Source organism: Limanda limanda, chromosome 19, assembly GCF_963576545.1.
Source record: "Limanda limanda chromosome 19, fLimLim1.1, whole genome shotgun sequence".
In the NCBI taxonomy this organism is placed as follows: domain Eukaryota; kingdom Metazoa; phylum Chordata; class Actinopteri; order Pleuronectiformes; family Pleuronectidae; genus Limanda; species Limanda limanda.
In genome coordinates, this window is record NC_083654.1 from 23162400 (window position 1) to 23190176 (window position 27777).

At 44.4% G+C, this 27777-nt stretch overlaps 3 protein-coding genes and 1 long non-coding RNA gene across 5 annotated transcripts in view; 2 read left to right on the top strand and 2 right to left on the bottom strand.

The window, feature by feature from the left end:
• The window catches only part of LOC133025787 (semaphorin-6D-like), a 12816-nt gene extending 4193 nt beyond the window's left edge, over nucleotides 1–8623 (top strand). The window contains exons 8-22 of the mRNA XM_061092529.1: nucleotides 1294–1416; nucleotides 1502–1590; nucleotides 1986–2075; nucleotides 2279–2406; nucleotides 2629–2760; nucleotides 2884–3039; nucleotides 3253–3426; nucleotides 3523–3663; nucleotides 4153–4230; nucleotides 5190–5248; nucleotides 5346–5399; nucleotides 6003–6253; nucleotides 6333–6464; nucleotides 6685–7833; nucleotides 7877–8623. Of these exons, the coding sequence (XP_060948512.1) occupies nucleotides 1294–1416; nucleotides 1502–1590; nucleotides 1986–2075; nucleotides 2279–2406; nucleotides 2629–2760; nucleotides 2884–3039; nucleotides 3253–3426; nucleotides 3523–3663; nucleotides 4153–4230; nucleotides 5190–5248; nucleotides 5346–5399; nucleotides 6003–6253; nucleotides 6333–6464; nucleotides 6685–7833; nucleotides 7877–8623 (3503 nt within the window). The remainder of the gene's footprint in view (nucleotides 1–1293; nucleotides 1417–1501; nucleotides 1591–1985; nucleotides 2076–2278; nucleotides 2407–2628; nucleotides 2761–2883; nucleotides 3040–3252; nucleotides 3427–3522; nucleotides 3664–4152; nucleotides 4231–5189; nucleotides 5249–5345; nucleotides 5400–6002; nucleotides 6254–6332; nucleotides 6465–6684; nucleotides 7834–7876) is intronic.
• A 2136-nt stretch (nucleotides 8624–10759) lies between these two features.
• Nucleotides 10760–12143, bottom strand: LOC133025645 (zinc finger protein 500-like). The gene is made up of 2 exons (XM_061092365.1): nucleotides 11859–12143; nucleotides 10760–11505 (listed from the first exon to the last, which is right to left on the bottom strand). The coding sequence occupies exons 1-2, from the start codon at nucleotides 12094–12096 to the stop codon at nucleotides 10889–10891; spliced, it is 855 nt and encodes a 284-aa protein (XP_060948348.1). The 5' UTR covers nucleotides 12097–12143; the 3' UTR covers nucleotides 10760–10888.
• Nucleotides 12144–12318: 175 nt separating this feature from the next.
• On the bottom strand, nucleotides 12319–13293 carry LOC133026315 (uncharacterized). 2 transcript variants are annotated; one of them, XR_009683187.1, is made up of 2 exons: nucleotides 12965–13293; nucleotides 12319–12756 (listed from the first exon to the last, which is right to left on the bottom strand). It is a non-coding gene; the product is annotated as an uncharacterized LOC133026315 (long non-coding RNA). The 2 variants fall into 2 exon arrangements; XR_009683188.1 differs by having other exon boundaries at nucleotides 12933–13293.
• A 435-nt stretch (nucleotides 13294–13728) lies between these two features.
• si:ch211-264f5.6 (carcinoembryonic antigen-related cell adhesion molecule 6) lies at nucleotides 13729–25368 on the top strand. The gene is made up of 10 exons (XM_061093194.1): nucleotides 13729–14064; nucleotides 14551–14877; nucleotides 17751–17914; nucleotides 18048–18174; nucleotides 19365–19643; nucleotides 20681–20959; nucleotides 21483–21737; nucleotides 21836–21953; nucleotides 24423–24460; nucleotides 25004–25368. Exons 1-9 carry the CDS (start codon nucleotides 14016–14018, stop codon nucleotides 24439–24441), a joined length of 1617 nt encoding a protein of 538 aa, XP_060949177.1. The 5' UTR covers nucleotides 13729–14015; the 3' UTR covers nucleotides 24442–24460; nucleotides 25004–25368.
• Nucleotides 25369–27777: the final 2409 nt, after the last annotated feature.

The window sequence follows — 27777 nt, forward strand, 5'->3', positions numbered from 1 at the left end:
GACGTGTTCACATGATGTTAACGTGTTGACGTGTTCACATGATGTTAACGTGTTGACGTGTTCACATGATGTTCACGTGTTGAAGCTGTTTGTACTGATGGTGTTTTCTGAATCAACGTGTTGATGGTTCATCATGTGAAGATGAAAACAATAAACTGAACTATGAGTCCTGATTAGAGTTGATCTGATCGTTTCACTAATTCAGAATAAACTAAACTTTTCACTTCCTGTGTGGAACATGTCACGATATGTGTGTTCGACTTAATGCAGCGCTGACTTAACACAATGCATGCTGGGTAGAATTTTTGTCCGACTTCATCAATCGCTGTAAAACATCAATAGGTCACGTGTCCTTAAAAGATGGCTCTGATTGGCTGAAGCTCACACACATGATGTGTCTTGTGTTTTTATGCAAATAATTCAGATTTGTTTTCTGCTCATTGAAGGTGTAAGAAGAGAGCTCCTAAAAACATCATATACATCTCTTACTCTTGTAAGAGGTAGAACATGTTTTTGTGTAGCTGTATAAGCACTGGAAGTGTGTGTCTGTTGTTTCATGTGTATTATTTAATGTTTCTAATGTGCTGATTAATGAAGAAGAGAAAACTTTCTCTGTTTATTTCTCTCCAGAGTGGATGTGATGGATTTCATCTCCTGACTTTGTATTTACTCACTGTAGTGGAATTTTCAGCTGAACTCAGTCAACTTCGTTTTTCTTTGTTCAAAAACATGAAGATTTTATAAAATGTCTTCAAGGTTCTGCAGGAGAACATCTGTCTCACTTCAGACGGCTCACTCACGCCATGAGGTCACGTTACGTTTTGCAGCGCTGAATAAAGTCGGACAAGAATTCTAACCATCATGCATTGTGTTAGGACCATCATGCATTGTGTTAGGACCATCATGCATTGTGTTAGGACCATCATGCATTGTGTTAGGACCATCATGCATTGTGTTAGGACCATCATGCATTGTGTTAGGACCATCATGCATTGTGTTAGGACCATCATGCATTGTGTTAGGACCATCATGCATTGTGTTAGGACCATCATGCATTGTGTTAGGACCATCATGCATTGTGTTAGGACCATCATGCATTGTGTTAGGACCATCATGCATTGTGTTAAATCAGCGATGCATCAAGTCCAACGACCTTCAACTCAAAGATGGAGTCACTATGTCACTTCCTGTGTTTTATGTTTAACCTGAGTTCAGTTCAATCTCACAAAGTAAACAGACGAAGCTGAAATTCAGTGTTTCAGCGTGAAGTTGATCATGTGACTGTTTCCTCAGGGGGCGACTTCTACTCGGCCACCATGACGGACTTCCTGGCGAGCGATGCCGTCATCTACAGGAGCCTGGGAGACGAGCGCCCGGTCCTCAGGACCGTCAAGTACGACTCCAAGTGGCTCCGAGGTGTTTTATTATTATTATCATTACAAGCTATGACACATGAGGCTACGTGATCGGCATAAACTAAAAGAACGACCCCCCCCCACAGAGCCTCACTTCCTGCACGCCATTGACTACGGAAACTATGTCTACTTCTTCCTGAGTGAGATGGCGGTGGAGTACACGGCTCTGGGAAAGGTACGATCACAACTCTTCAGTGTGAATGTTGTCTAACCCTAACCCTAACCCTAACCCTGACCCCTAACCCCTAACCCTGACCCTAACCCCTAACCCTGACCCTAACCCTAACCCTGACCCTAACCCTAACCCTAACCCTAACCCTAACCCTAACCCTGACCCTAACCCCTAACCCTGACCCTAACCCTAACCCCTAACCCTAACCCTAACCCTAACCCTGACCCTAACCCTAACCCTAACCCTAACCCTAACCCTGACCCTAACCCTAACCCTAACCCTAACCCTAACCCCTAACCCTGACCCTAACCCTAACCCCTAACCCCTAACCCTAACCCATGACAACACCTGTTGATACCCGAAGCCTGTATGACTAAGCTCCGCCTCTTGTTGGTCAGGTGGTGTTTTCTCGTGTTGCTCGTGTTTGTAAGAACGATAACGGAGGATCTCCCCGAGTTCTGGAGCGATACTGGACGTCCTTCCTCAAGGTGACAATCAAACTCTGGTTCCCACGGCAACAGGAACCGAATGACTCTCAGTAACACTGGTGTGTGTGTGTGTTTGTGTGTGTCTGTGTGTGTGTGTCTGTGTGTGTCTGTGTGTGTCTGTGTGTGTCTGTGTGTGTGTCTGTGTGTGTGTGTGTGTGTCTGTGTGTGTGTGTCTGTGTGTGTGTGTCTGTGTGTGTTCTCAGGCTCGTCTGAACTGTTCGGTTCCTGGAGATTCGTTCTTCTACTTCGACGTTCTTCAGTCTCTCACCAACGTTCTGCAGATCAACCAGAGACCTGCTGTGGTTGGAGTCTTCACCACTCAAGCCAACAGGTGTGTGTGTGTTTGTGTGTTTGTTTTGCGTGTGTGGGAAAGAATCAGCTCGGCTGTTGTTATGTCTCTGTGCTGGTGACACCTAGTGGCCAAAGGCATCATGATTTTTATGTCACAGTTTGACATCATGGATCAGTTGATGTGTCTCGTCATACTGACGTTAATTAACATCTTCACTCAGAAAGATTCTTGTCTTATTGAACGATGATTTTCTTTTGTCAGTATCCCTGGATCTGCAGTTTGTGCGTTTTACATGGACGATATCGAGAAAGTCTTCAATGGAAAATTCAAGGAGCAGAAGACCAGCGACTCATCCTGGACACCGGTTCCTGAGGAGCAGGTTCCCAGACCGAGGTGAGAGCTTCGTGTCATCAGCATAAAACAAATCATCAAATCACAAACTAAAGCTCGTTGACGAACACAAAGATGTTTAAAAAGAAGAAGAGCACAAAGAAGTGACGTGTTTTTGTTCTTCAGACCTGGTGTGTGTGCAGGCGACGGTTCGGCTGCAGAATACAAGTCGTCTGTTCAGTTTCCAGATGAGACCCTAACCTTCATCAAGTCGTTTCCTCTGATGGACGAAGCTGTTCCTTCGCTCAGCGAGCGGCCGTGCTTCACCCGCACGTCCAGCAGGTAACACACAGGAACACAGGCCATGTGAGGTCAATCACATGACCTAAGAGGAAACAGTTTGCTGTTTATTACCATCAGAAGTGTTGTAAAGTCATCTCAGGTCTGTTATATCGTTAACTTAATCTTTTAGTCGTTTAACATTTGAATTAATATTTATGTTTGTAACAAAGTTTGAAATGTTTCAAACTATTTGTCTTTTTGTCTCTGTCTCAGGTCCAAGTTGACTCAGATCGTTGTGGATGTTTTGGCCGGGCCCTTCAAAGATCGCACTGTCATGTTCCTCGGCTCGGACGACGGACGAGTGCTGAAGGTTTTGGCGAGCATGCATCCGGACGACAGCTTCGGCTCCAAGCTGCTGGAAGACATCGACGTCTACAACCCGTCCAAGTGAGACTTGAGTCCTCTCCTACTGACGTCTACGTGAGCAACAGAATGATCCGTTTTAAGACCAAGGTGTTCTCCTTCCTTCCTGTGGTTCTCCAGGTGTAACGTCCAGGACCAGGAGGACAGGAGGGTTCTGGGACTGGAGCTGGATAAAGACCATCATGCTTTGTTCGTGGCCTTCAGCAGCTGTGTGATCCGAACGCCGCTCAGTCGCTGTCCTGAACACGGGACGTGCAGAAAGTGAGGACACCTCTGAAATACAGATTTTCAGACATACTCATTGATTTTGTTTGTTCTGTAAATAAAACTCCATCAATTTTAACTAAACTTAAAAATGTGAAGATGGTTTGGAATCGTAATCAATAGGATGTGTCTGAAAAGTTAAATCTGATAAAAAAAAGAGTTATTTATAGACTTCATTGGACTGAACAGAGCTGAGCTTGCCGCAGAAATTAGAGGTCGTTCATCACACACACACACACACACACACACAAACACACACACACACACACACACACACACACACACACACACACACACACACACACACGACAAGGCAACAACTGTGAGGATCATGTGTTTTAAATCTCAACATGTACCCGATGACAATATCTTTAATGATTATTACATAAATGGTTCAGTCCGTGGGATTTAGTGACACCTAATGGTAAAGGTAAAAATTGCAGCTAACTGAAATATATATAAACACAACAGATGTTGTTTCTGCAGAGCCTGTCTGACCTCTCGTGACCCTTACTGCATCTGGCTGCGGACCGGGAGTTGTGCCAACATGGCCCCGGGTTTCAGGTATGTATCCTCTCTTTCTCTCTCTCTCTCTCTCTCTCTCTCTCTCTCTCTCTCTCTCTCTCTCTCTCTCTCTCTCTCTCCCTCTCTCTCTCCTCTCTCTCTCTCTCTCTCTCTCTCTCTCTCTCTCTCTCTCTCTCTCTTTCTGTCACCTCCTCGTCCATCTGACAGATAACTCTGACAACTCTGAACATAAATCTGCTGCGGTGAACGAAATGTCGTATATGTTGAAGATGTAAATCCTCGATGTCTTTCACGCTGGCTGCAAAAGTAAAAAGATGAATGTGAAGACATAAAGTCAACTCACACTGTGGTATAAATAGTTTGAGATCATTCAGGAGTTTGTCTCAGTGAATCATAGAAACACAGGAGGAGAAATAATAATCTATAATCAATAATGAGCTGATTTTCTGAATGAATCTGAGAAGTGAAGCAGAGGACGATGCTGATGATGGAGGGATGAAAAGGAGGAAAGTGGAGGCTAGATAAAGATTTTACTCTCAAACATCATGAAACTGTTGCAGCTGAAGAAAGAAGATGAGAGAGAAACACACACAAACAGTTTCAAGAATTCAAATGTTGATCTGAGACTTCGGTGTTTCTCTGTTTGTAACGTCCTGCTGCTGAGAAGAAATCCTGATTCCAGTCCTCGTCCTCGTCCTCTGTCGAACGGATCTGATGATCACCTGCTTCCCTTTGAACGTCTCACTGCAGCTGCTTCACTCACAGGAAACTGTCCAAAACTAGAGCTGACGTTTTAAACAAGAGATGTAGATTAAACCGGACGAGTGCGTGTAGATACAAATAAGACGAGAAATTAAACAAAGATATGACGTAAGGGCTGGAAAGGAAGAAGCCGAGCGAAGACGAGTGATGAAGAGGAGAGAGGATGTGAGATCTGCTCAGGAACCTTCGACCAGAGAGAAGAAATGAAGCTAACAGGTGACCCCGTGTTTCCTCAGGTCGGGGTTCGACCAGGACGTGGACGGCGACCACTCGCTGCTCGCTGACGGCTGCCAGGGTGAGACAACTACACAACTGATACACACATCTAACTACACAATAAGATCAATGACATATTTCCTGGCAGTTTTTTTTATCTATTTAATTTTTTGCAGGTGACGTTTTCGTTATGACACGAAACCAAGAGTCCGGAGTTGACTCCGCCTTCGGTGAGAAGTTCCTTTTGGTTTTTGTTTGATTTCAGCTGCAGAGAATCATGGGAGATGGAGTTGTTTACAAAACCAACCACTGAGTGCTCCCCTTCATGTTTTCAACATAGTGTGATGACATAATCCGTCGTCATGCTGCAGCGGGGGGGCTACGATTTCTGTTCATGTAAATGATGGTGATTCTTCTGTGACCTTTACGTTACAAATTGTTACAGGAAGTAGAGTAACGACCTCGATAGATTCCAATTATAAGTGTTTTATTGCTGATGGAGAAGAAGATGAGACGAGAGGGTTCTGTTATAATATTGTATAATTTTTGGACAACTCTCAAATAAATAAATTAAGATAATGGATCTATTATACTGTAGCTTGTTAGGGTAACACACACACACACACACACACACACACACACACACACACACACACACACACACACACACACACACACACAGATATACACACACATTCCTTGGGTGAAGAGTTGAAATCAAGAGACATATTTTATGTTTAGTATTGTTCACAGTTTGATTCTAAAATATGAATTTGTTTAGACTAAATTAGAAACAGGTGTGTTTGTGGATTTGACTCGTCCTGTGTCTCCAGGTGTTCATCGACTTCCAGATGTGGATCAACGCGCCGCAGCTAACGTCCACTACACACTCCTGATTGCTTGCGTGTTGGTGGCGTTCTCCTTGGGGGCCATCTTGTCAGGCTTGATGATGTCATGCTTCTGCGGACGCAGCGCCGCTCGGCGGGCACGGCGGCTCGGGAAAGACCCGGAGATGTCCCTGGCTCACGCTCTGTCGCTGCGATCCCTCGCCAAGCTCAGCGGTCTGATGGAGGGAGCGCCGAAGGTGAGTGGACAAGGGCGAGATGAACGCAACCTGGTTCCGCCCGCTCTCATTCTTCTTCTTTTGTCCCATCGTCCCACAGGAAGACAAACTGGACGTGTCAACTCCAAAGATGGACGGCTCCTTCATCCCGAACGGGCGCTCTGCTCCTCGTGTGCTGAGCGCCGGACCCCCAGGCCGGGCGCCGGGAGACCCTGAGCTCAACGTGTCGCAGGTGAGGCCGGTGACCACAGAGCCTTCAGATCAAATCTTCATCAATCTGTTGAAACAACACATCAGAGAAACTGAATCTTCAACATCAAGAGGAGGAAGAGAAACATCAGTCTCATATCTGTGATAAGTTTAGCTTAGCATAAAGCAAAGAGGTTCAGTCATGTGACCAGGCTTTACAATGCTAACATGTTGATGTTCAACAGGTAACAACTTCTCTTCAGTCTTTGTCGGAGACGGATGGCGAGCTGTCCGGTCTGCCCACGCCAGACTCCTCCCCCCAGCTGCCCATCAAGAACCTGAAGGCGCCGCAGCAGCATCAGCACGAGAAGAACCAAAACCTCAACAACCCAACGTTTGGTTCCACTTTGGGTTTTATGGCCGTCGTCGGAAACTCTTTCACACCGCAGGTGTTTCCCTACTCACATCACCATGGCAACCGTCTGAGCAATGGAGCAGCCCACGGAACCGGCGCTTCGTCAACATCACTGCACCTCCCTGAGGAGAGAGAGGTCGTGAAGGAGGAGCGAGCAGTGACAGCAAGAGGAGGAGGAGGAGGTGGGGGAGGAGAGGGAGGATCGGGAGGCGGAGTCTACCGTCATCACCGTTCGCAGCTGTCTCTGGCACAGACGGCGGCGGACGTGTCGGCGCTTGACGAGCTGCTCAGACACATCCACGAGGTCAGTGCGTCCGGCAGCGGCGGCATCAAGGTGCTCACCTCCGTCTCCTCGTCCTCGCTGTTTCCTGGGCCGTCGGCCTCGGGGGGGCAACATCATCCCCTTCATCAGGGTCACCATAGCAACCACCACAGCATCAACAGCAACTGTGGAGGTTTTCGTCACCACCAGCAGAAGATCCCAGAGACCGACGGCGTGTTGTACAGCAGCACCGCCACGCTGCCGAGGGACGCCCCTCCCAAACGTTTGGACGCACCCTCCCAAAGTTCTGCCTCCTCCCTCGCCACCTCCTCTTCTTCCTCCTCTTCATCCTCTAACAATCCTCCTTCCTCCACATCCATTCCGTCTGCCTCCTCTTCCTCCTCCTCCACACCGCTGGGGATCCCAGAGAGACTTGGAGTGAGCAGTGTCTCTGTGGCACGCCACCACTCCCAACGCCACTCGCTAATCAAAATGGGCAGGGGCGGAGCTGCTGTTCCCCGTCACCACAGCTTCAACCAGCAGGGGGCGCAGCATGCTCACTTTCTAGCCAGGATGAACACCAACAGCAGCAGCAATGGCCCCCCCAGCAGCTGCCTGACGCGGCAGCACAGCTACAGCGACGGGCCACACGTGCAGCGGGCCGCCATCGTCCGGAGAACGGCTTCGCTCAAACCTCAAGTCCCGCCCAAACCTCAAGTCCCGCCCAAACCTCAAGTCCCGCCCAAACGCTTGTTCCTGCCCAACACGGCGGCCTCAGCATCAGAGCCGGGGAAACACAACTACTGACACTGTGAGAGGAGGTGAAGGTGCTGCCTCCTCCCTGAGTGAAGCCCCCGGCACGCCGCTGCCACAGGACCAGAAGGGACCAGAAGGGACCAGAAGGGACCAGAAGGGACCAGAAGGAACCAGAAGGGGCCAGAAGGGGCCAGAAGGGACCAGAGGGGGCCAGAAGGAACCAGAAGGGACCAGAAGGGGCCAGAAGGGGCCAGAAGGGACCAGAAGGGACCAGAAGGGACCAGAAGGGGCCAGAAGGGGCCAGAAGGGGCCAGAAGGGACCAGAAGGGACCAGAAGGGACCAGAAGGGGCCAGAAGGGACCAGAAGGGACCAGAAGGGGCCAGAAGGGGCCAGAAGGGGGCCAGAAGGAACCAGAAGGGACCAGAAGGGACCAGAAAGGACCAGAAGGGACCAGAAAGGACCAGAAGGGACCAGAAAGGACCAGAAGGGGGCGATGACGGGACCAAGGACCCAGAGGACTCATCAGAGTTTCCTCTGGCCTCTCATTGCTCTGCAGAGACGAGAAGGCCTCAGTGCCTTAGTGCTTCATCACCACTGGATCCTAGCTGCTTCGCTCACAGAGGCAGGAACAGAACATCCACAGGAGACGTTCCAGCAGTGAAGGATCGATGGTTCAGCTCGGACGTGACGACACAGCTGATCTCTCGTCTCCGCTCGCCGCCGTCAGACAAGAGTCACGAGGAGTCGGACTGCGGCGGCCGGACGTGACACGAATCACGACCGCGGGAACGTTTCTCCAGGACATCAAACAATTTGTATTCAAAGAGAGAAAAAACACGAAAGTTGTTTGTTTCTGAAAATGTGAAAATGAAAGAAATGAGTGACATCATCTCTTCTGAAAGAGTTTAATGAATCAACACGTCAACGAGAGAAAGAGAAGTGAGATCAAACGTGATTCATTCAATTCATTTGTTGAATTAGTTAAATTGATCCTTAAAATCAATTAAAATGACTAATTTACCTCAAACGATTGAAGTTGTCTCTTTAACCTCAGAGCAGATTTTTCATAAATCAGCTTCGTTAAGAAAAGAAACTTTTGTAAAGTTTGATCTTTTCTTCAAAGCATTTTCTCTCTCCTGGTTTCTGACGTCCTGATGTTCTGACGTCCAGAGACAATTGACCGAGGTTTGTTTTCACGAAATGAAGTTGATTCAGTTAATAAAGTTTTACTGAATGTTTTTTGTCCTGTTTAAAATAAAAATATAAGCAATAAAAAAAGTAGGCAGTCAACACAGCCCTAGTTTAACGTGTTTCATTTGAAATCAGTGATTAATAATCGACTGTTCACATGAGAAGAGGAAATCCTGTTTCATCAGGTTTGAGTTCAGTGAACAGGATTTTAAAACTTACATTTTCATCTGAGCGGCTTCAAAATCCAAAACAAAGATTTGATCACATTCTTAATCTCTGGATCTTTGAGTTTCACTAAGATAAGAAAATATGAAATTGATCTTGAATTCTCTGATAATTTAATGTGTAATAATAATCAATGTGTATAAAGGCCACAGTGGAACAACACTTATATCTGAGGCTCTTATTCTGAAGTGACAAACAGCTGAAGTTCTCATTCATGTCCAGAAGACGCTGAGGGTCTCATGGGTTCTGGTCCTCAGCTCCAGGAGATGTAGGGACCTCTGGGGGCCCAGGGGCTGTGAAGGTGAGGGTTCAAGTCCTGGATTCTCTGATGAAGTCTGTTTTACATTTCATATCCTGTCGATCCATCTGATTGGCCGATGCAGAGCGGAGTGGGCGGGCCGGGGGGGTGTGAGGTCTGACCATGTGCTGGATGTGGTCAGCTACTGGTAACCAGTGAAGGGAGCGTGTTTACACACATGACCTCTGTAAAATATCATCCTGACATGTTGTGTAGTTGGTGTTTGTGACGCAGCAGCAGGTTGTTGGGTCCAGGAACATCCAGGTGAGGGGCGGAGCCTGTAGAGCAGCAGGGGCGGAGCCTGTAGAGCAGCAGGAGGCGGGACCTGACGTATAAACTCTGCTGTGGACAGATCAGTGTTGTTGTTTCCAGCTCCTCCACACGGCGTCGGCCTCATCACCAGAAGATCTGGAATCTCCTCGTGTTTCCTAGTTGACGTCTTCGTCTTCTACGTGTCCGGCTCCTCTTCTTCATCCTCGTCTTCGTCTTCGTCTTCTACGTGTCCGGTTGATGGAACTGAACACATCAACAATTAACTGAGAACATCAAAACGTGTCAGAAACATGTCAGGACTAAAAACTGTTTCAGTCTTTAGGACTTTTCTGTCCGTCTCATCCTTTACAAACATTCAGTTTCCTGACGGTCTTGAAGTGAAATCGCTCAGACCCTTTTTCAGGATGTGAATCGTGAGATTTGAGTTTTCAGATTCAGTGTATTTAACATTAGAAATCTTCAGTAGAAATTGTCTCAGTGTAAAAAGACGCGCATGTGACTGTCAGGAAATGACTCGTCACGGAGCGAATGTTTTTTAAATTAACTTTTTTGTACAGCACCTTTCATACAAGGAAAGCAGCTCGAAGCGCTTTAAATACAATATAGATGCTAAATGTAAAACCATGTAACTCCAAATGAGTTGTAAGATCTAGTTAAAGTCTGAAGTAAAGAGAAATATCTTCTTTTTCTTTCAAAGACGTTTTCTGAACAAACTTCTCTGATATCGAGTCTGTTCCAAGGGGGGAACCTTGGTGGACCTGCTGCAGATGTTCTGCAGATGTTCTCAGTTCTCTACAGGGAACAGTTCACTGGAGGCAGCTGTGGTTCTGTTACAGTTAAAATCATAAATGTGACTCAGAGAAAATAAAAAATCGTTATTGATCACAGGCTTTAATAAACAAACACTGATGAGAATGTTTTAATGTTTAATTATTTATTTTATAAAAATAAGAATGTGTCTCTTGGTCCATGTTAATAAATATGAAAACTTTAGATTTATTTACACGTTAGTCGTCCACACGAGTTAAAGAGAAACGTTGAGATGTTCAGTCTCCAGGTTGGACTGAAGGTTTCTCTTTAGATCCCGTGTGTGTGCGGATGTGTCTCTTGTAGTTGGAGTTGTCGCTGAACCTGCGGCCGCACTCGCCGCAGCCGTACGGCTTCTCTCCCGTGTGGATCCTCAGGTGCTTCTGGTACCCGTCGAACCGCGTCAGCCTCTTCCCACAGATGTCGCAGGTGTACGACTTGTCCGCTCTGCTGTGGGCGGTCCGGTGCTCCTGCACGTGATCGGCCCAGAGGGGGCGCTGAGCGAACGCTCGGCCACACACGCTGCAGACGTACGAGGTCACGACCTCGGACAGCGGAGCCTCCAGGTCCGGCTGAGTCCAGCTCAGATCTTCATCCTCTACTGACGTCCCTGGCCGAGGCTCCTCCTCCTCCTGGATCTGGAACATTGAGGAAGGCGTGTGGTTGTTGACCTCCTCCTCGGGTCCGTCACTCTGGAACAGCTTCACGTCATTCTGCTCCATCGTCTGCTGCGCCTCCTCCTGCGCCTCCTCCTGCTGAGTGGACCACGACTCCTCCTCCTCCTCCTCTTTGATCTGAGGAGACTTCATCTCGTTCAGGTCCACACTGAACCTCCAGTCCTGCTGCTCACAAAGAGCTGAGGAGGAGGAGACCAAGAGACAAGAAGCAGAAAGAGGAGGAGAAGACCAAGAAGCAGAAGAAAGAGGAGGAGGAAGAAGAAGAAGAAGAAAGAGGAGGAATCAGAAGAAGAAGAAGAAAGAGGAGGAAGAAGAAGAAGAAGAAAGGAGGAAGAAGAAGAAGAAGAAGAAAGATGAGAAGAAGAAGACATTGATTTCGTCAGTTTTCAACATGAATCTATGAGTCATTGATGTCGTAGTTGAAACGCGTCCCGGAGAGCGAGCACCGGGAGACGGGGACTTCCGGTGCTCGCTCTCCGGGACACCGGGACTTCCGGTGCTCGCTCCGGTAAGCACGGACACTTCCGCTCACCTCCGCCGCGGAGCTGCAGCGACACGCGGGGCTTCCGGCTCAGGTCCAGCAGCCTCCTCTGGCGGGAGATCTCCATCTTGGCGCGGGTGATCTCCTCCTCGTACTCCGCCATGGTTCTCCCGAACTCCCTGAAGATCTCCTCCGCGGCCGCGCTGAGCCGCTGCGTGATGAGCAGCTGCAACATCTGGATCCTCGACATGTTTACCTCTCGCACTTCCGGGTTCATGTCCCCGCGCATGCTCAGTGTGCAGCTGGGATACGTCTCTGCCTCCTGCTGGAGGAGCAGAGCTGCTACATCACCACGTCTTTGACTTTTTTATTTAAGAAAATATTTTCTTACTTTGATCTATATTAATATAATAATATGTTAAGTTACATAAAATTAAAGATGAGCTGATTTATGTGCATGTGTCATTGATGATAAATGTTAAACTGCATCAGTGACAGATTTGTATTCAGAGCGTTTTCATATTTTTTATTGTTGAATGATGAATAGTGAAGTTCTGTGAACTTTGAAATAAAAGTATTTAAAGCTTCAGTAACTGATTTTATCTTTTTGCATTTTAAATCTTATTCCCTTTCTCCATGTTTGATATTGTCAGCTCCTCCATGTTCAGAGCTGTGACACGTGTCACATGTCACGCTTCCTGTCGGCTGAGGCCCCTCCTCTGACGGTGTCTCTGGAAGCAGGTCAGCTGACTGCTGTGGTGACCTTTGACCTGTGGACTCCTCTGGTCTCTGTGTCAGAGGCTCCGTCAGCAGCTTCTTCAGCTTCACGTTTTATAAGCGGCCCGAGGTTCGGGGGTCTCCCTCAGAACCATCGGTCTGAACCAGCTGTTCCAGCTGCTGGTCAGGAGGTCAGGACACGCTTTCATCCATGAGGGGGCGCACTGAGGGTCTAAGGAGCAGAAGAACCAATCAATCAAACTGACTATCATGGAACAAGGAAGTGACGTCAGCAGGTTCGATCACTGAAGGAAGTCAATGGGCAGTTACCATGGCAGCAGCATCAGCTAATCTACATTAGCAGGAAGGATAACAATAATAATAATAATAATAATAAAAAATAATAACCGCCGGTTCTTTGACCCGGGTTGAGTCCGGACCTGCTGCCCGGATCCATGCGCCCTCCTCGGACTTCCGTCCGTCCAGCTGCTGGCGGTCGATCTGCTCCCGGTACCGGGCCCCGGTTCTACCGAGCACCGGTTCTACCGAGCACCGCCCGGTTCTACCGAGCACCGCCCCGGTTCTACCGAGCACCGCCCGGTTCTACCGAGCACCGGTTCTACCGAGCACCACCACGAGTCTCCAACTCCGACAGCTCGGCGGCTCCGGGATCCCGGGGAGGAGAACCCGAACCCGGCGTGGAGCTGATCCGGTCCCCGGACATGTTTCCCTCCGGAGTGTAAACACGTCCCACAGTGAAGGAGACCGACAGGAAACAGGGTCCGCTATTCAAAGGTTCCGCCAGAAGAGATTTTAATCAAACAGTTGATTTAAAGTCATAATGTTCAATTAAGTTGATTAAATGAGGAAAAGTTAAATTTTTACGAATTTAATAAAGTGAGTGAAACCACTGGCCGAGGTGTCCACATGGTGGCAGCAGAGTGTCAGTTTTAATCTTACAGAGAATCTACATAACCAAGACCTATATAACAATGTAATATCGTCTATAACAATGTGATGTCAAATGTTAATCTAATGTCTGATGTTAATGTTATTTATCATTTTTATGTTTTCATTTTAACATTCAGTTTTTATTTGTTTCTGAAGACGTCCACAAACACACACAAATACACACACACACACACACACACACACACACACACACACACACACACACACACACACACACACTAACCAGATGTCATGTTTAACTGTATGTAAACTAAAGTTGGTGTGCTACTGGGTGTGTGTATAATGAAGTGTGTGTGTGTGTGTGTGTGTGTGTGTGTGTTTGTGTCTTACTGGCTGGGTGTGTTACTGGCTCGGTGTGTTACTGGGAGTGTGTGATACTGGCTCGGTGTGTAACTGGGAGTGTGTGTTACTGGGAGTGTGTGTAACTGGGTGTGTGTGTTACTGGGTGTGTCCTGGTGAATCAGGTTCTCCCTCCTCGTCTTTTCTTCTCTGTCTCTGTTGAAACATTGACTCGTTCACATGGATCCTTTCAGCCTCAAAACGTTTCTTCTCTTTGTCTGTTTGATCGGTGAGAACATTATTAATATTATTTTATTGATGCTTTGTTAGTATTTTCAGTGTGTTTTCATTAAAAGTGTATATATATATATATATATATATATATACGCACTTTCAGACAACAAGTCTGAATTACACTATCAGTCTTGTTCAGTCTTATTTGCTGCTGAAATGAAGTAAACATGTTGGGTTCATGCTGATTAGATATTTAATCATTTTATATTTGCTAGTTTCCTTTATGATACTTTGTTTTCCCATTTTTCTCTGGGGTTGTGTGGGAATGTGTGTCTGTCTGTCTGTAACTGTGTGTGTGTTTGTTTGTGTGTCTGTGTGTGTGTGTCTATCTCTGTGGGTCTGTATGTGTGTCTGTCTGTCTGTAACTGTGTGTGTGTTTGTTTGTGTGTCTGTGTGTGTGTGTCTATCTCTGTGGGTCTGTATGTGTGTCTGTCTGTAACTGTGTGTCTCTGTGCTTGTTTGTGTGTCTGTGTGTGTGCAGGCTGCGGCTCGGCTGTGGACATCCTCCCGGAAGGCCCGCTGGATGCCGTGCTGTCTCAGGACATCGTTCTGGAAACGCTGCTCATCAAACCAGATTATGCTGTTATCATCTGGAGCTATAGTGATGGATCCGAGCAGATAAACGTGGCCACCTTGACATCCGCGGGGCAGAACACGAACAAGCCTTACGAAGGGCGTGCGGCCATTAATACGACCAACGGCTTCCTGACCCTGAAGTCTGTGACGTCAGCCGACAGCGGAGACTATAGCATCAATGTTGTGACATCGGTCGCTACGCTAACAGGCGAGATCAAACTGCGAGTCCTGGGTGAGTCACTTGATTTCATGCTGTTACTCTGAGAGTAGAAAACCCTCTAGAGGGAACGAATGGACGAGTTTCTCATCTTCCTCCTGAGACAGGATGTTCCTCATGTTCATGATACTGTGCAGGTGGAAGGAAGCTGTCCTAGAGACTTTTTCTCTATGTGGGTCACATGTCCTGGTCCTAGATACTTGTTCTCTATGTGGGTCACATGTCCTGGTCCTAGAGACTTGTTCTCAATGTGGGTCACATGTCCTGGTCCTAGAGACTTGTTCTCTATGTGGGTCACATGTCCTGGTCCTAGAGACTTGTTCTCAATGTGGGTCACATGTCCTGGTCCTAGAGACTTGTTCTCTATGTGGGTCACATGTCCTGGTCCTAGAGACTTGTTCTCTATGTGGGTCACATGTCCTGGTCCTAACTGAAGGTTCCTCACAGTGGAGCTGGGGGACAAACTAACACCGAGGGGACTATCTGGTCCCACAGTGTTTCTCTCAGATGTTTGGGGACCATTACAATGAGCTCAGTCTGAATTTAGAAGTAAGAAGTTGTGGGTCGTCCAGACCAGGAAGTTCTTGAGACGTTCCTGAAGTTGGACTCAGTGATTAGATTCATCAGCTTCATGTATGTACAGCTGGGTGTCGTCTGCGTAACAGTGGACGTGTACGAGATGCTTCCTGAGGATGTTTCCTAACGGGAGCAGATATAAGGTGAAGAGCATCGGTCCTGGGACAGAACCCTGAGGAACTCAATGACCAACCTGTGTGTGCATGGAGGAGGAGTCAGTGTTAACATGAACAAATTGAAATCTATATGATAAATATGATTTAAACCGGTCTAATGTTCCTCTGGTCCCGACATGTGGTTCCAGTCTCTGTCACAGAATCCTTTGATCTGTGATGTCAGAAGCTGCACTGAGATCCAACAGGACCAGGACAGAGACACGTCCACCATCTGAGGACATGAGAAGCTCGTTAGTAACTGTTCACAGCTGTTTCTGTGATGATTCTAAATCCTGACTGAAGGTTTCCAACAGATCATTTCTGTCTCAGTCATCACAGTTGCTTAGCAACAGCTTCTTCTGGGTTCTGGACATGAAGGTTTGATGTGGGTCCAATCAGCTCCAACATGTGGAGCTAGAGTGGGTAGCCGGTTAACAAAGAGATATTAATCTTATATCAATAACGAAGATAGTAAAAGAAAATAAGTAGAAAACCATAAAGAACAATAAAAAACTAAAGAAAATACATTAAAGTATAAAATCTGAACTGTAGTGTTGAGCTTCCTGCATCAGCCACAGTGAACAGGAAACTGCACCAGCCTGTGGCACTGTGAGATGACCACAGACTGCAAGTTACCATGGTGATGTACCCTGACGAAAGAGGAACAAGCTTCATGGATTGAAAACTCTGAATTAAACCTGAAGTTGAATTAAACCTGAAGTTGAATTAAAGCTGAAGTTGAATTAAACCTGAAGTTGAATTAAACCTGAAGTTGAATTAAACCTGAAGTTAACCTGATAAACAAATATTCTTCTTGGTATTCCAGTGCTCTGCAGCATCACTGTGATAAAAACAAACACAAATCTGTGATACAGTAAAAAAAGAAACTGTAAGAGTGACCTCAGGGCGTGGCTCCTCACTGTACTGCACTGTACTGCACTGTGGGCTCATATATATGGGTGTGAGTCTGTCAGTTGTGCCAAATATGTGCAGAATGCGTCGACTGAGCTCAGAGGCAAGATTTGACATGTTACTGCACACAGAGTCCCCCCCCCCCCCACACACCTTTCCCTAATTCTTCTGTGGTGAGTCCTCATGTTTGTTCAAGTCGACAGCCGTGGCCACGGGCTCCGTGTTTCCTTGTTCGTCTGTCTGACGCCTCAAGGACATTTGGTCACATTCATACTGACAAGAACTGATCAGATCCAGGAGGTCAAAGGTCACAGATCTATTGTGTTGATTGATTCGATATGAGGACACAATGATATGTTAGAAGGTAAAAGTTCATCATAAGGTGCGGCTACTGTCCGTTATTTAACGTGTGAACACAGGAGGAATCCATTAGTCAATCAAATTGTATTCATATTAACATAAACTGAATTTGTGTCATAGATCTTAACAAGGTGCGACATCCTCTGTTCTTAACTCTCAACAAGAGTAAAAGGAGAAAACCTCAGAGAGAGTCACATGTGAGGATCCACCTTAAAATACCAAGTTAGGGTTAGTTAACTACATTGGTTAGAATAAACAGCTGGTAACATAGTGGGAAGTAAATGCATTGAGGAGTTATTGTCAGTAATGGTGTTTCTAAGTAGACATATTGTATATAAAGCAGTCGTCAGGTTACCTGTGTGACAGGTGGAGGAGAACAGAGGCTCAGCAGTTTCACTGTGTTCAGACTTCATGTTTCTCATGAAACTATGATGAAGAGGAAACGCTTTCCTGTCAGAACTGGTTACCACTCCTTCCTCTTACAAACAGCACGGAGCTGCAGCGAGACGCAGAACGAGTCCAGCAGGTCTCCGTCTGTCCTCTGTCCTCACTCACTCCTTTCAGCTGATCTCTCAGAGTCAGCTTCACGCTCAGGTTACAACACGTTCTCACCACGACATCAAACTCCGGTTTTAATGTTGATGGAAACATCCTGAATCATTCACACGTGAAACTACAAGTTTAGTTTAAAAAAGTGAAAGAAATGAATGATTAATAACTAAATATGTTGACACATTTATATATAAACCCATGTTTTGTGTTGCCGTCCTGACGACTCGTGAGGTCTTGATTCAGACAGAGATCAACAGAGATGCTCAGCTCAAAGTGTCCTCACAACCTGTTCGATCATCTGTTAGTAGATCAACCTGTGGTCTGTCTCTGCAGAGCCGGTGTCTGGCGTCAGCATCAAGTCCAACCTGCCTGAGGCCGTGGAACTCAACAGCACCGTGGTCCTCACCTGCTCGGCTCAGGGCTCCTTCCTCAAATTCACCTGGACCAATGGCTCCGCCCCCATCGTCGCTGATGGAACACGACTCACGATTAAAGACGTCAGTTCGTTTTTTAACATCTCATTTTTTATTTTCTGTAAAAACTTGACTTGTTTGATGTTAGTTTAACTTTACAGTAACATCCTAGACGTGTGTGGTGACTGATGCTCTCTTTACATTGATGATGTCACAGGAGGAGCTGACCAGCACACTGACCATCAAGCCTGTTCTCAGGTCGGATCTGATTGGTCCAATCTTCTGCACCGCTGCCAACAATCTGGAGAAAGAGAAAAGCCCCGCCTTCAAACTCACAGTCCACTGTGAGTACAGCACCGAGCACCATGACTCCTCCCACACAGGAAGTGACATATCAGCCTGTAGCTGGTTAGCATTAGCAGCGTTAGTCACCAGAACAAAATTCACCTACATATAACCACACACCTGTTTGATTCATTCCTTTCTCTAAAGGTGGAGACAGTGTGATGTCAGTGATCTCTGGGATTGATCATTTGTTTTATTTCAGTAAACTTCTGATGGACATGGTTGTCATAGCAACTTAGAGGCCAATCAGATCTTCATCTGAATTATGTGACATTTTCTTTTTTATGTTGTGCTGGAGTTTCACATTTTTTATAAGTTTCATTGAGCTTTTATCCAAAGCGACTCACAATAAGTGCATCAACCATGAGGTACAAACCCAAACAACAAGAATGAAGAAAGTACAATATCTTCAAGAAAGACAAACTACAAAGTGCTATAAGTAAGTGACGTTTCATGTGATGCTGTGGTCATGTGATGCTGTGGTCATGTGATGCTGTGGTCATGTGATGCTGTGGTCATGTGATGCTGTGGTCATGTGATGCTGTGGGCGTGGCGTTATCAGGAGATCTTTTTAAAGTGACAGGAGTTTAAACCAATTTTCTGAGACAGAGGCTGAAAAGAGGAGGAAAGTGTTTTCTGAACATTAGAGCATGAAAACATTTGACTGTAACAACACTTATTAAAATGATCAACATGAATATGAGAGTGTGGCTGTGACTCGTTCACACCTCCCCAGGTCATGGTTCTGGTTTGTGTGCTGGTTGTTGATCTGGTTCAGCCTCTGGGTCTGGTTTCTGAAGTCCTCCGGTGAGAGGCTGAGCTCCGTCTGGTTTCCAGGTGACTCGTGGTGTTAAGATGGTGACGTGTGTTTACAGGAGGCTCCTCCTCCACTGGAACCACAGTGTGTTTACAGGAGGCTCCTCCTCCACTGGAACCACAGTGTGTAAACACAACTCTTTCCTCATGACTCAGAGTGAACCCACACGACTGCTGCTTCACCTGTTACTGATTAATCTGCTTCAACAACCAACTCACTGTACTGAGGAGGAATATAATGGTTTCAATCATGAGTCAAATATAAAGATCAATTGTCTTTATATACAGTCACTGATGGTATTTATACAGTTTCATATATATATACATATATACACATACTTAATGAATTTCTGTATATGTTGTTTGTCCACAGATGGTCCAGACAAAGTGATGATCTCTCCTGCCTCCACGCCTCAGTACATCAAGGCGGGCTCTAACTTCAGTCTAGCGTGCTCCGCCCTCTCGTCTCCTCCCGCCACCTTCAGCTGGTTCCAGAACCAAACGGAGATAAAGGTGCCGGGACCCGTTCTCTCTCTCGGGGCGATCGAAAAGCTGGGCTCAGTGAAGACGGTGCAGGACTACACCTGCAGGGCGCAGAATGCCAAGACCCTGCGCAGCGTCCCGTCTCCCGCTGTGTCCTTTGCTGTGATGGGTGAGTGACGCCTGCCGCTGAGCTTTCTGGGAAATACTCAGAACAGACGCCATGTTTTAAAAGGGTCCGATTATTACCATCCGAAAATTATCACTATGACAGAAAGTTAAAGTTTCACTTTGAAATACTGAAGTTTTCACATCCATTCATATCATTGATCATATAAATAATTTATATATATCCATATATGTAAGTATTATTTGAATATAATTATCAACAGATTAATAGTTAGTAGGTTTTAATATATTTATCTATAGATCAATAGTTTATAATGTGAATAAAATTATAAACAGTGTTTACATGTATAAATACAATCATAAATAAATAAATAGTTTACATGTATATATATATATATACACACACATATATATAAATATTTATGTATATATATAATAAACAAACAGGTAAATAAGTTAACTGACTGACTGTGTTTGAAACGTTAAAACCACTTCAGACGTTTACAACTGAAACTAAAACTGACTGAAACCTGGTTCCCCCCCGAGGCGCCTGTTTAGTTTCTGTGTCAACTCGTAATTGAGAGGAGGGGGAGGAGTTTGTGTGAAGGTCAGGGTTAGGCTCATTTCCTGGAAGATCTTCAAATGTTTCATGTCTCTGGAATCTGTACAACCTCCGCTAAAAGCTTCTGTAGGTTACTAAACCAAAATAAATGATAAAAGTGCTGAAACTGTGGTAGAAATTATATATATATATTAAATCTGACATTTTCTTTCACCAAAAGCACATAAAACACATTGATCCTGAAGATTCTAAATGTACAAACATGAATGCAATATTTCTTAACTCTACATGAGTTATTAAAACTAAATCCCTAACCCTAACAAATTTTAGTTTTTGAGATGTGAAGATTTTTCTCTGCTCCTCTCCCAACACTCTGACGCCACAGTGTGTTATCATCACGTGTTTCACTTCAAACCTCATGACGAGCGTAGAACATGATGAGGTAGAAACCAGACGCTCTGACCACCTGCTGTTTTCAGACGGCTTCATTCAGTTTTATTTTCCCGCTCTGTTCTCAGATGCCATCTCTGGCACTAAAATCACCGGTCCGACCGTGATGCTCATCGCTGGGAACAGCACAGCCAACCTGAGCTGCCGGGCCACGGCCGGCACCGTGAAGACCACCACCTGGATGAAAGACGGCAAACCCCTGCCCGCGGACCCCCGCCTGGTGTTCGCAGCTGACAAGAGCTCCCTGATGATCAACCCGCTGCAGGGGGGGGACGCCGGACAGTACACGTGTCAGCTCTCCAACCCCGTCAACACAGAAGAAGCCTCGTTCAAGTTGGTGGTCAACTGTGAGTTCACATGCTGCTGGTTTGCAGATCAGTGATTCAGGAGCTGGTTGGTCCGACTCGTTCACAACAACAGGGTCAGGGTTAGGGTTCCTGTTGTCGTTCACAACAACAGGAACATGTGGGAACCTTCAGGCGAGGGGGGGGGGATATGTGCTCTTCTAGTTTCACGCCCGTCACGTGTTAGAAACTCATCAACACATGTACATGTTAATGTCTGAAAACAGACTAACCGACCTGAGATCAGATCAGTTGTCTATCAAGAGAAAAACTTTTCTTACAGCTGTAGATTTATCAATAACAATAAAATTATAAAACTCTGCAGGAACCTGATGATGCTGATAAAATGTGATAACATTTGTGATTAATCAAAGTTAATTTATGAACTCATCTTACTCTTTTCTTCTGCTTGCTGCCTTTATGCTAAGCTAGGCTAATGACATCCTGACAAATACCCTAATTCACAGTGATGTTATATTATCAAAGCCATTCAACATATCATTTTTGTAATTCGCTCTGTGTCCAGTTGGTCCTGAAACAGCGATGGTGAAAGGCGAGGACGCTGTGGAGGTGAACGACCCCATCACACTCACCTGCTCTGCAGCGTCCTACCCAACCGCCAACTTCACCTGGAAGTTTAATGGCACAGCGACCGACGTGAAGACTGACAAGTACGTCATCAAGGAGGCCAAATACAAGAACACTGGAACGTACACGTGTGAGGCTCACAACGCTGTCACCGGGAAGACCGTCACATCTATCCACAAGCTGTCCGTCAAAGGTGAGAGGTCACGCAGCAGCCTAATGTCTTTATTTTAGATTTAACACAAAAGAACCACTCATCTCGTATCTAATTCTGCGTCTGTATCGATATCGTAGAGGAGGGAGCGCTGGACGAGGGTCTCTCAGACGGCGCCATCGCTGGAATCATAATTGCCGTCCTTGTCGCTCTTGCCCTCGCCATTGGATTGATCATATACTGTCGACAGAAAGTTCCGTAAGTAATCTGATACTCTCAAACTCTGAGACATGATCCAATGAGATTTGCAGATTTTATTTAGTTTTATGAAATAAGAAAACATTTCTGTCGCTGTGATGTCAGACTCATTGTTAGAGCTCGGACCATGTGTCCATTTACTTTTGGCCGAGAAGATAAAGAAGATCTTTGCGTGTTTTTATTCGTCTGAACAAAAATTCCCATTTTTCTTTACTTTGCTGTGTATGTGAGTTTCTGAGCCACTTCATGAACTCCTTTCTTTCCTTAAACTTGATAATCTGTGTTAAGATAATGTACACACACACACACACACACACACACACACACACACACACACACACACACACACACACACACACACACACACACACACACACTAATTCCTGGATTTTGATTGGCGGTTGTGTCTCTGTGGTTCAGGTCATATCTTTGTGTGTCAGTGTAGGAATGTGAACATGTGATTTAGGGGTTAATGTTTTAAAGAGAGTAAAATGGGTTTGACGCCGACTTTAAACGTTAAACTTTTTGTGTTAAACGTATTCCTTCTCATTCAGATGTTAACATGAGTCTCCATTAAAGAGAGTGTGTTGTGTTATATAAAACATTGTGTAAGGTGTCAGCGGGTCTCCCTCGGGCCCCGGGGCCTCAGACACACTCGTCTTGTCTGTCGGACGTGTCAACACAACCACAGGGTTCAGGTTCTCCAGCCTCTAAATCACAGACTTGTGTAAACTGGTCTCAGTTCAGTTTGAAAACTCTGAGTTTGTGTTTGAGTCTGAACAGAAACTGAGACTTTAGTAAACGATGACTCAGTCCTTCTCGTCCTGATTGGTTCTCATCAGTCACATGACTCGACTACCAGCGGTGAGCACAAAGCGTTGCTAACACTTCCTGTCAGTGACACTTCCTGTCAGTGACACTTCCTGTAAGTGACACTTCCTGTCAGTGACACTTCCTGTCAGTGACACTTCCTGTCAGTGACACTTCCTGTCAGTGACACTTCCTGTCAGTAGCACTTCCACCTCGTCGTCCCTGCTCTGACTCTTCACCATCACAGTTCCTCTGTTACTAAGCAACCAACTGCAGAGGAGACAATCTACTTGTTTACGTCACATGACCAGTGTGTCTGCACATGTGTTCAGGTGGATATTTAGGTTCCTGATCAAATCAGGAACAAACATGAACTCCAGACAGACTCTGATTTTTTTTAAAAAATGATCTCACCCCACAACAATGTTTTCCTGAACTGGTTTAACTTAGGTACAATAGAGCACAAACACACACACACACACACACACACACACACACACACACACACACACACACACACACACACACACACACACACACACACACACACACACACACACACACACACACACACACACACACACACACACACACACACAGACTCCCCCAGTCGTTAATGGCCTTCAGTCTATGGTATTTAAAAACAGTCTGACTACATTCCTTCATATGACCTTAAGGTGTGTGTGTGTGTATATGTGTGAGTGTTGCGTGTGTTTATGTGTGTGTGTGTGTGTGCGTTGGTGGGTTGGCTGTTAAAAGTCTCCTTAATTCACTGTTATTTACTGACTTAGTCTGTGGTTGTTTTGTACTTGGATGAATGGACTCTTATTTCTAAATAACTGTTGAATGCTGGGAAATGTTTGAGTCAGTGATGTCATTGGTGTTTGATTGGTTCATGAAACTGATCGATAAACAGAAACATGAACATCCTGCTGATCGTGATGCGTTCAGTGGTCGTTAGGAGAAAAGCTCCCTAACATCTTCATCCTCAGATTCTATTATCAGTAAATCTATAAATTAGCTGATCGTTAAACCAAGATTACATGTTTACATGTATTTGGTAAAAACATAAACATACGTTGTAGTTTAAAACCTAAAAAACTAACCCCTTTTTTATAGATTTAGATCATATTATTATTTATACATGTTGTTATAATACATTTTATCATATGAATAATACGTAAATGTTGTTTTAAATTTGGACTTTAGGAAAGATTTATAAATGTTGTATTATAGATTTTAAGTAAATAAATAATTCATAAATGTTATTATACATTTAGATTGTATAAATGATTAATACATGTTTTAATAATGGAGTTAAATTTGATACATTTATATAAAATGTTAACATAGATTTTAAAACAGTTAAATGTGTTCTTTGGCAGGAGCTTTTCTCATGAGGGCGCGGCCTGACTGTCAGAGAATTGCAGGAATGTCACTGTCGTGTCTGCACTCGTCTTCTTCTCATATTGTAACTGTGGTTTTCTCTGATTTATAAGCAGAAGTGAAATCTTTTCAATCCTGTGAAAGATTGACGTCTTCACATGTTGTTCTGCTTCATTTTCACAGTTTGTTTCTGAAGCTGCAGATAATGTGATGTCAGTTTATTCTTCTCTCTTTGATAACTTATCAGTCTCATGGCGCTTGTTTTTTTTTCAGGGTCGAGTCTCCGTATTAAAGACAGATGCAGGCTGAAGGTAAGACTCTCTCACACTTCATGTGTCTGTGTGGATCTAGTATGATGATGATGATGATGAAGACCTAAAGTTAGCGACATTACAAACAGAAACAATCGGCTACGGATAATTTATCGTATCATATAAATACCATTTTAATCTAAAGACATAACATTGTTTGTGGTTTATCGCAAAATGAAGAAGTTTCGTACTTTGCTACTTTACCTTACGCTACATTACATTACTTTAAGGTAAGTTACTGTATTTCATGTTACCATACGTTGTTCTTTTACATCATTTCTTTCCGTTATTTAATTTCCGTTAATTTACATTACAAGACGTTATGTTTCTTATATCTTCGTCATCTTCTCCTTCTTCTGTGGTGTGTGGTGGTGAAGAGCCTAGTCTGGTACCAGGCAGCAGACAGGGCTGGTACAAGTGAAGGTTGTTAACATGGAGCAGACAGTGTCTAACACTAACACACAGAAATATATATTTGCAATTCTCCTCCCTGCTTGTTTTCTTTTATATTTTCAGGTCAGTAACATTTTCTTCTTCTTTCAGATTCTGCGACAAACATCAGATCATTTTGCTTCCCATGATCCACCTGTGCAGCTGGGAGGCGTGTCCTCATGGAACCAACCGGTTTCCTCTGAAGTTCCCGTCAAACCAGTTTGCCCATCACCCTCCCCCTCTCCTCATGGTCGATGGCAAGAGGGAAAACTGGACCTTTTAATTTGAATGTTTTGTTTAAAGTCAGTTGATGATTCTGTGTTTGAATCTTCACTGTTTATCAACCTTTTTTTAACCTTCGTCTTCGTGACATACGTCAGTGGATCACCCCCCCACCCGGTTTACACAGATGGAGACGTATCGTGTGCATACTCCGACACAATGAGTGCTTATCCTGAAACCTGAGAACACACACACACACACACACACACACACACACACACACACACACACACACACACACACACACACACACACACACACAAACTATGGTTTAATTGATCACTATCACTAATTTGGAGTTTTCTAACTCACCTGTTTGTTTTACACTTGTCAAAAATTTCAACAAAACTTTATTAACTCATCGTCCTTGTCTCCTCTTTATAAGTATCCCACTGTGGCGTCAATAATCACTAACGATAAACAAGATATATTCATACAAGAAGTATAATATAATCAATGATAAAACTATTATTTTCATAAAAAAACTAAGATTAAAATATCATGATAAAAAACTTAAAAGAATAATAATATAATCATAAACTGATATTTATTAAAGAAATGATGTTAATGATTCATAATTGATGATAGTGTAGAATTAACTTTGAAATGTCAGTCGTGTCTTTAATAATTATTATGCAACTATAATTCAACTTAAAAAAAAAACAAGACAATATTATCATGATATCTTTATCATGATGATATTGTACGTGAAATTTGATGTCATGTCTCATCAGTTAACAGCTAAAGATTTAAATTGAATTAATTCATAAAGACAGCAACAGAGAAACAAAACCAGTTAAAACTATGTGAAAAAAACGTCTTCATTAAATTAAGAGACGTGTCTCTCCCTGATTTCTCAGCTGTGACTGGTTTTCTTCATCTTGATGGTTCAGCTTTGTTGTCCCTGTTTGACTCGTCGGTGGAGACGACCGTGGACGTGTCCGGACGAGTCAGCGACATAAAGGTGAAGAAAACCAAAGGCAAAAGGCGGGAAGGTGTGAGTGGGCGGTGACGTAGTCTGAGGTTTGAAGGGAACATGTTTTTGGTGCTTTGATAGAAAAAGTTTAAACCGAATGAAAATATTTCACTCGACGTCTGAATAGAAAGAAAATATTTGAAGTTCAGGTTTTATTTTATTTGTTTAGTTTTCTGTTTCAAACCTAATGATTTTGGTTTCTGATGATAATTTTATCGTTTGTGATTTCAGACTTGAACGTGCACTGATCTCCAGTAAGAAAAGTATTTATTTTGTTTAGTTCAAATCAAAAACCAGATAAACTGGAGCTGAAGATCGTAACCAGACTGAATGTTCAAACTGATTTAATTTTCACTTTTCACCCTGGAATATTTTTTAAAAGTATTTAAATTATGTCACATTGAACACGAAGTGATGTCATAGCAACACACGCTGCAGCGACTCAGTCAACCTTAAAGAGAAGCAACGCTCGCTGTCAATCACCAGATGAAATGAATGCGTTGTATTTTGCTTCATGTTGTTTGTTAACGTTAATGTGATCATTGACACGTTTTCTGATGTTTACAGGTTCTGCCATAAAAATATACTGTAAAAAAATAACATAAAGGTTGGAAATATTTTACTAATTTTGTCTTGTCGTGTTTTTTTTTTATTACACAGAAGCTTCAGTTTGACTGATCACAGTCTGTGTATTTTCAAACCAGGCAATCACAGAGAAGAGATTGACTAGTGTGTGTGTGTGTGTGTGTGAAGAGGGCGTGGTTGCTGACACAAAAATCCCCTCGGCATAGACACACACACACACGCAGAATAACAACTCTTCAACTAAGACCAATGAGGGCACAGCGACAGGTGTGTTTATCCAATCATGAGCAGGAGGGGGGTTCAGACTCATCAGTCTGGTTATGCAGGTTGACGTCATGACAACCAACAGGAGGCGTTGCTCACTGAACTTCAGTCAAACACCAACGACACCTGAAATTACAACTGAGCGGGAAATTCCTCCCCCACTGGTTTGTGTGTGTGTGTGTTGGAACAGGTAGAGCTGACAGGACTGAACACGCCCACAGCGTTTACTCAGGAATGTTTGTTTCCACTGAGTCATTCTATTCACTTGTTTTTCTTCTTATTTGAAATCAGTAAGTGACCTTTGATTTGAATCATCTAATCCAAATATGTTTTCTATAACCTTCCCAATTATTTTAACTGGGCAATTGCAATAGTACATCTTCTTACTGCCCCCCTGTGGTGAAGCATCTCAGTTTGAACAAGCAGATGTAAACTGTGTGTGTGTGTGTGTGTGTGTACGTTAATAACAGCCTTGTTGATTGCTAGAACAAAAACTCGTAAAACATGTGGGTGTGTCTAAGTGCATTTTCATGAATTCTTCTATTTTAACAAAATATGACATGACACAGTTAGCACCATGAAGGGATTTATAACCTTCACACATATATCATGCAATGTTTGAGTTGCAGGATGTGAAAATCTTACAACTTGTCCTGAAGTGATAAAAACCAGCGGCACAAGTCCCACCCCTGCATCTTTTCATTAAACAAACCATAAGTGCAAAATTGTTAAAGAAGTAGATACAAAAGAATTTAATAGGTCGAAATTTTAGTCTGTT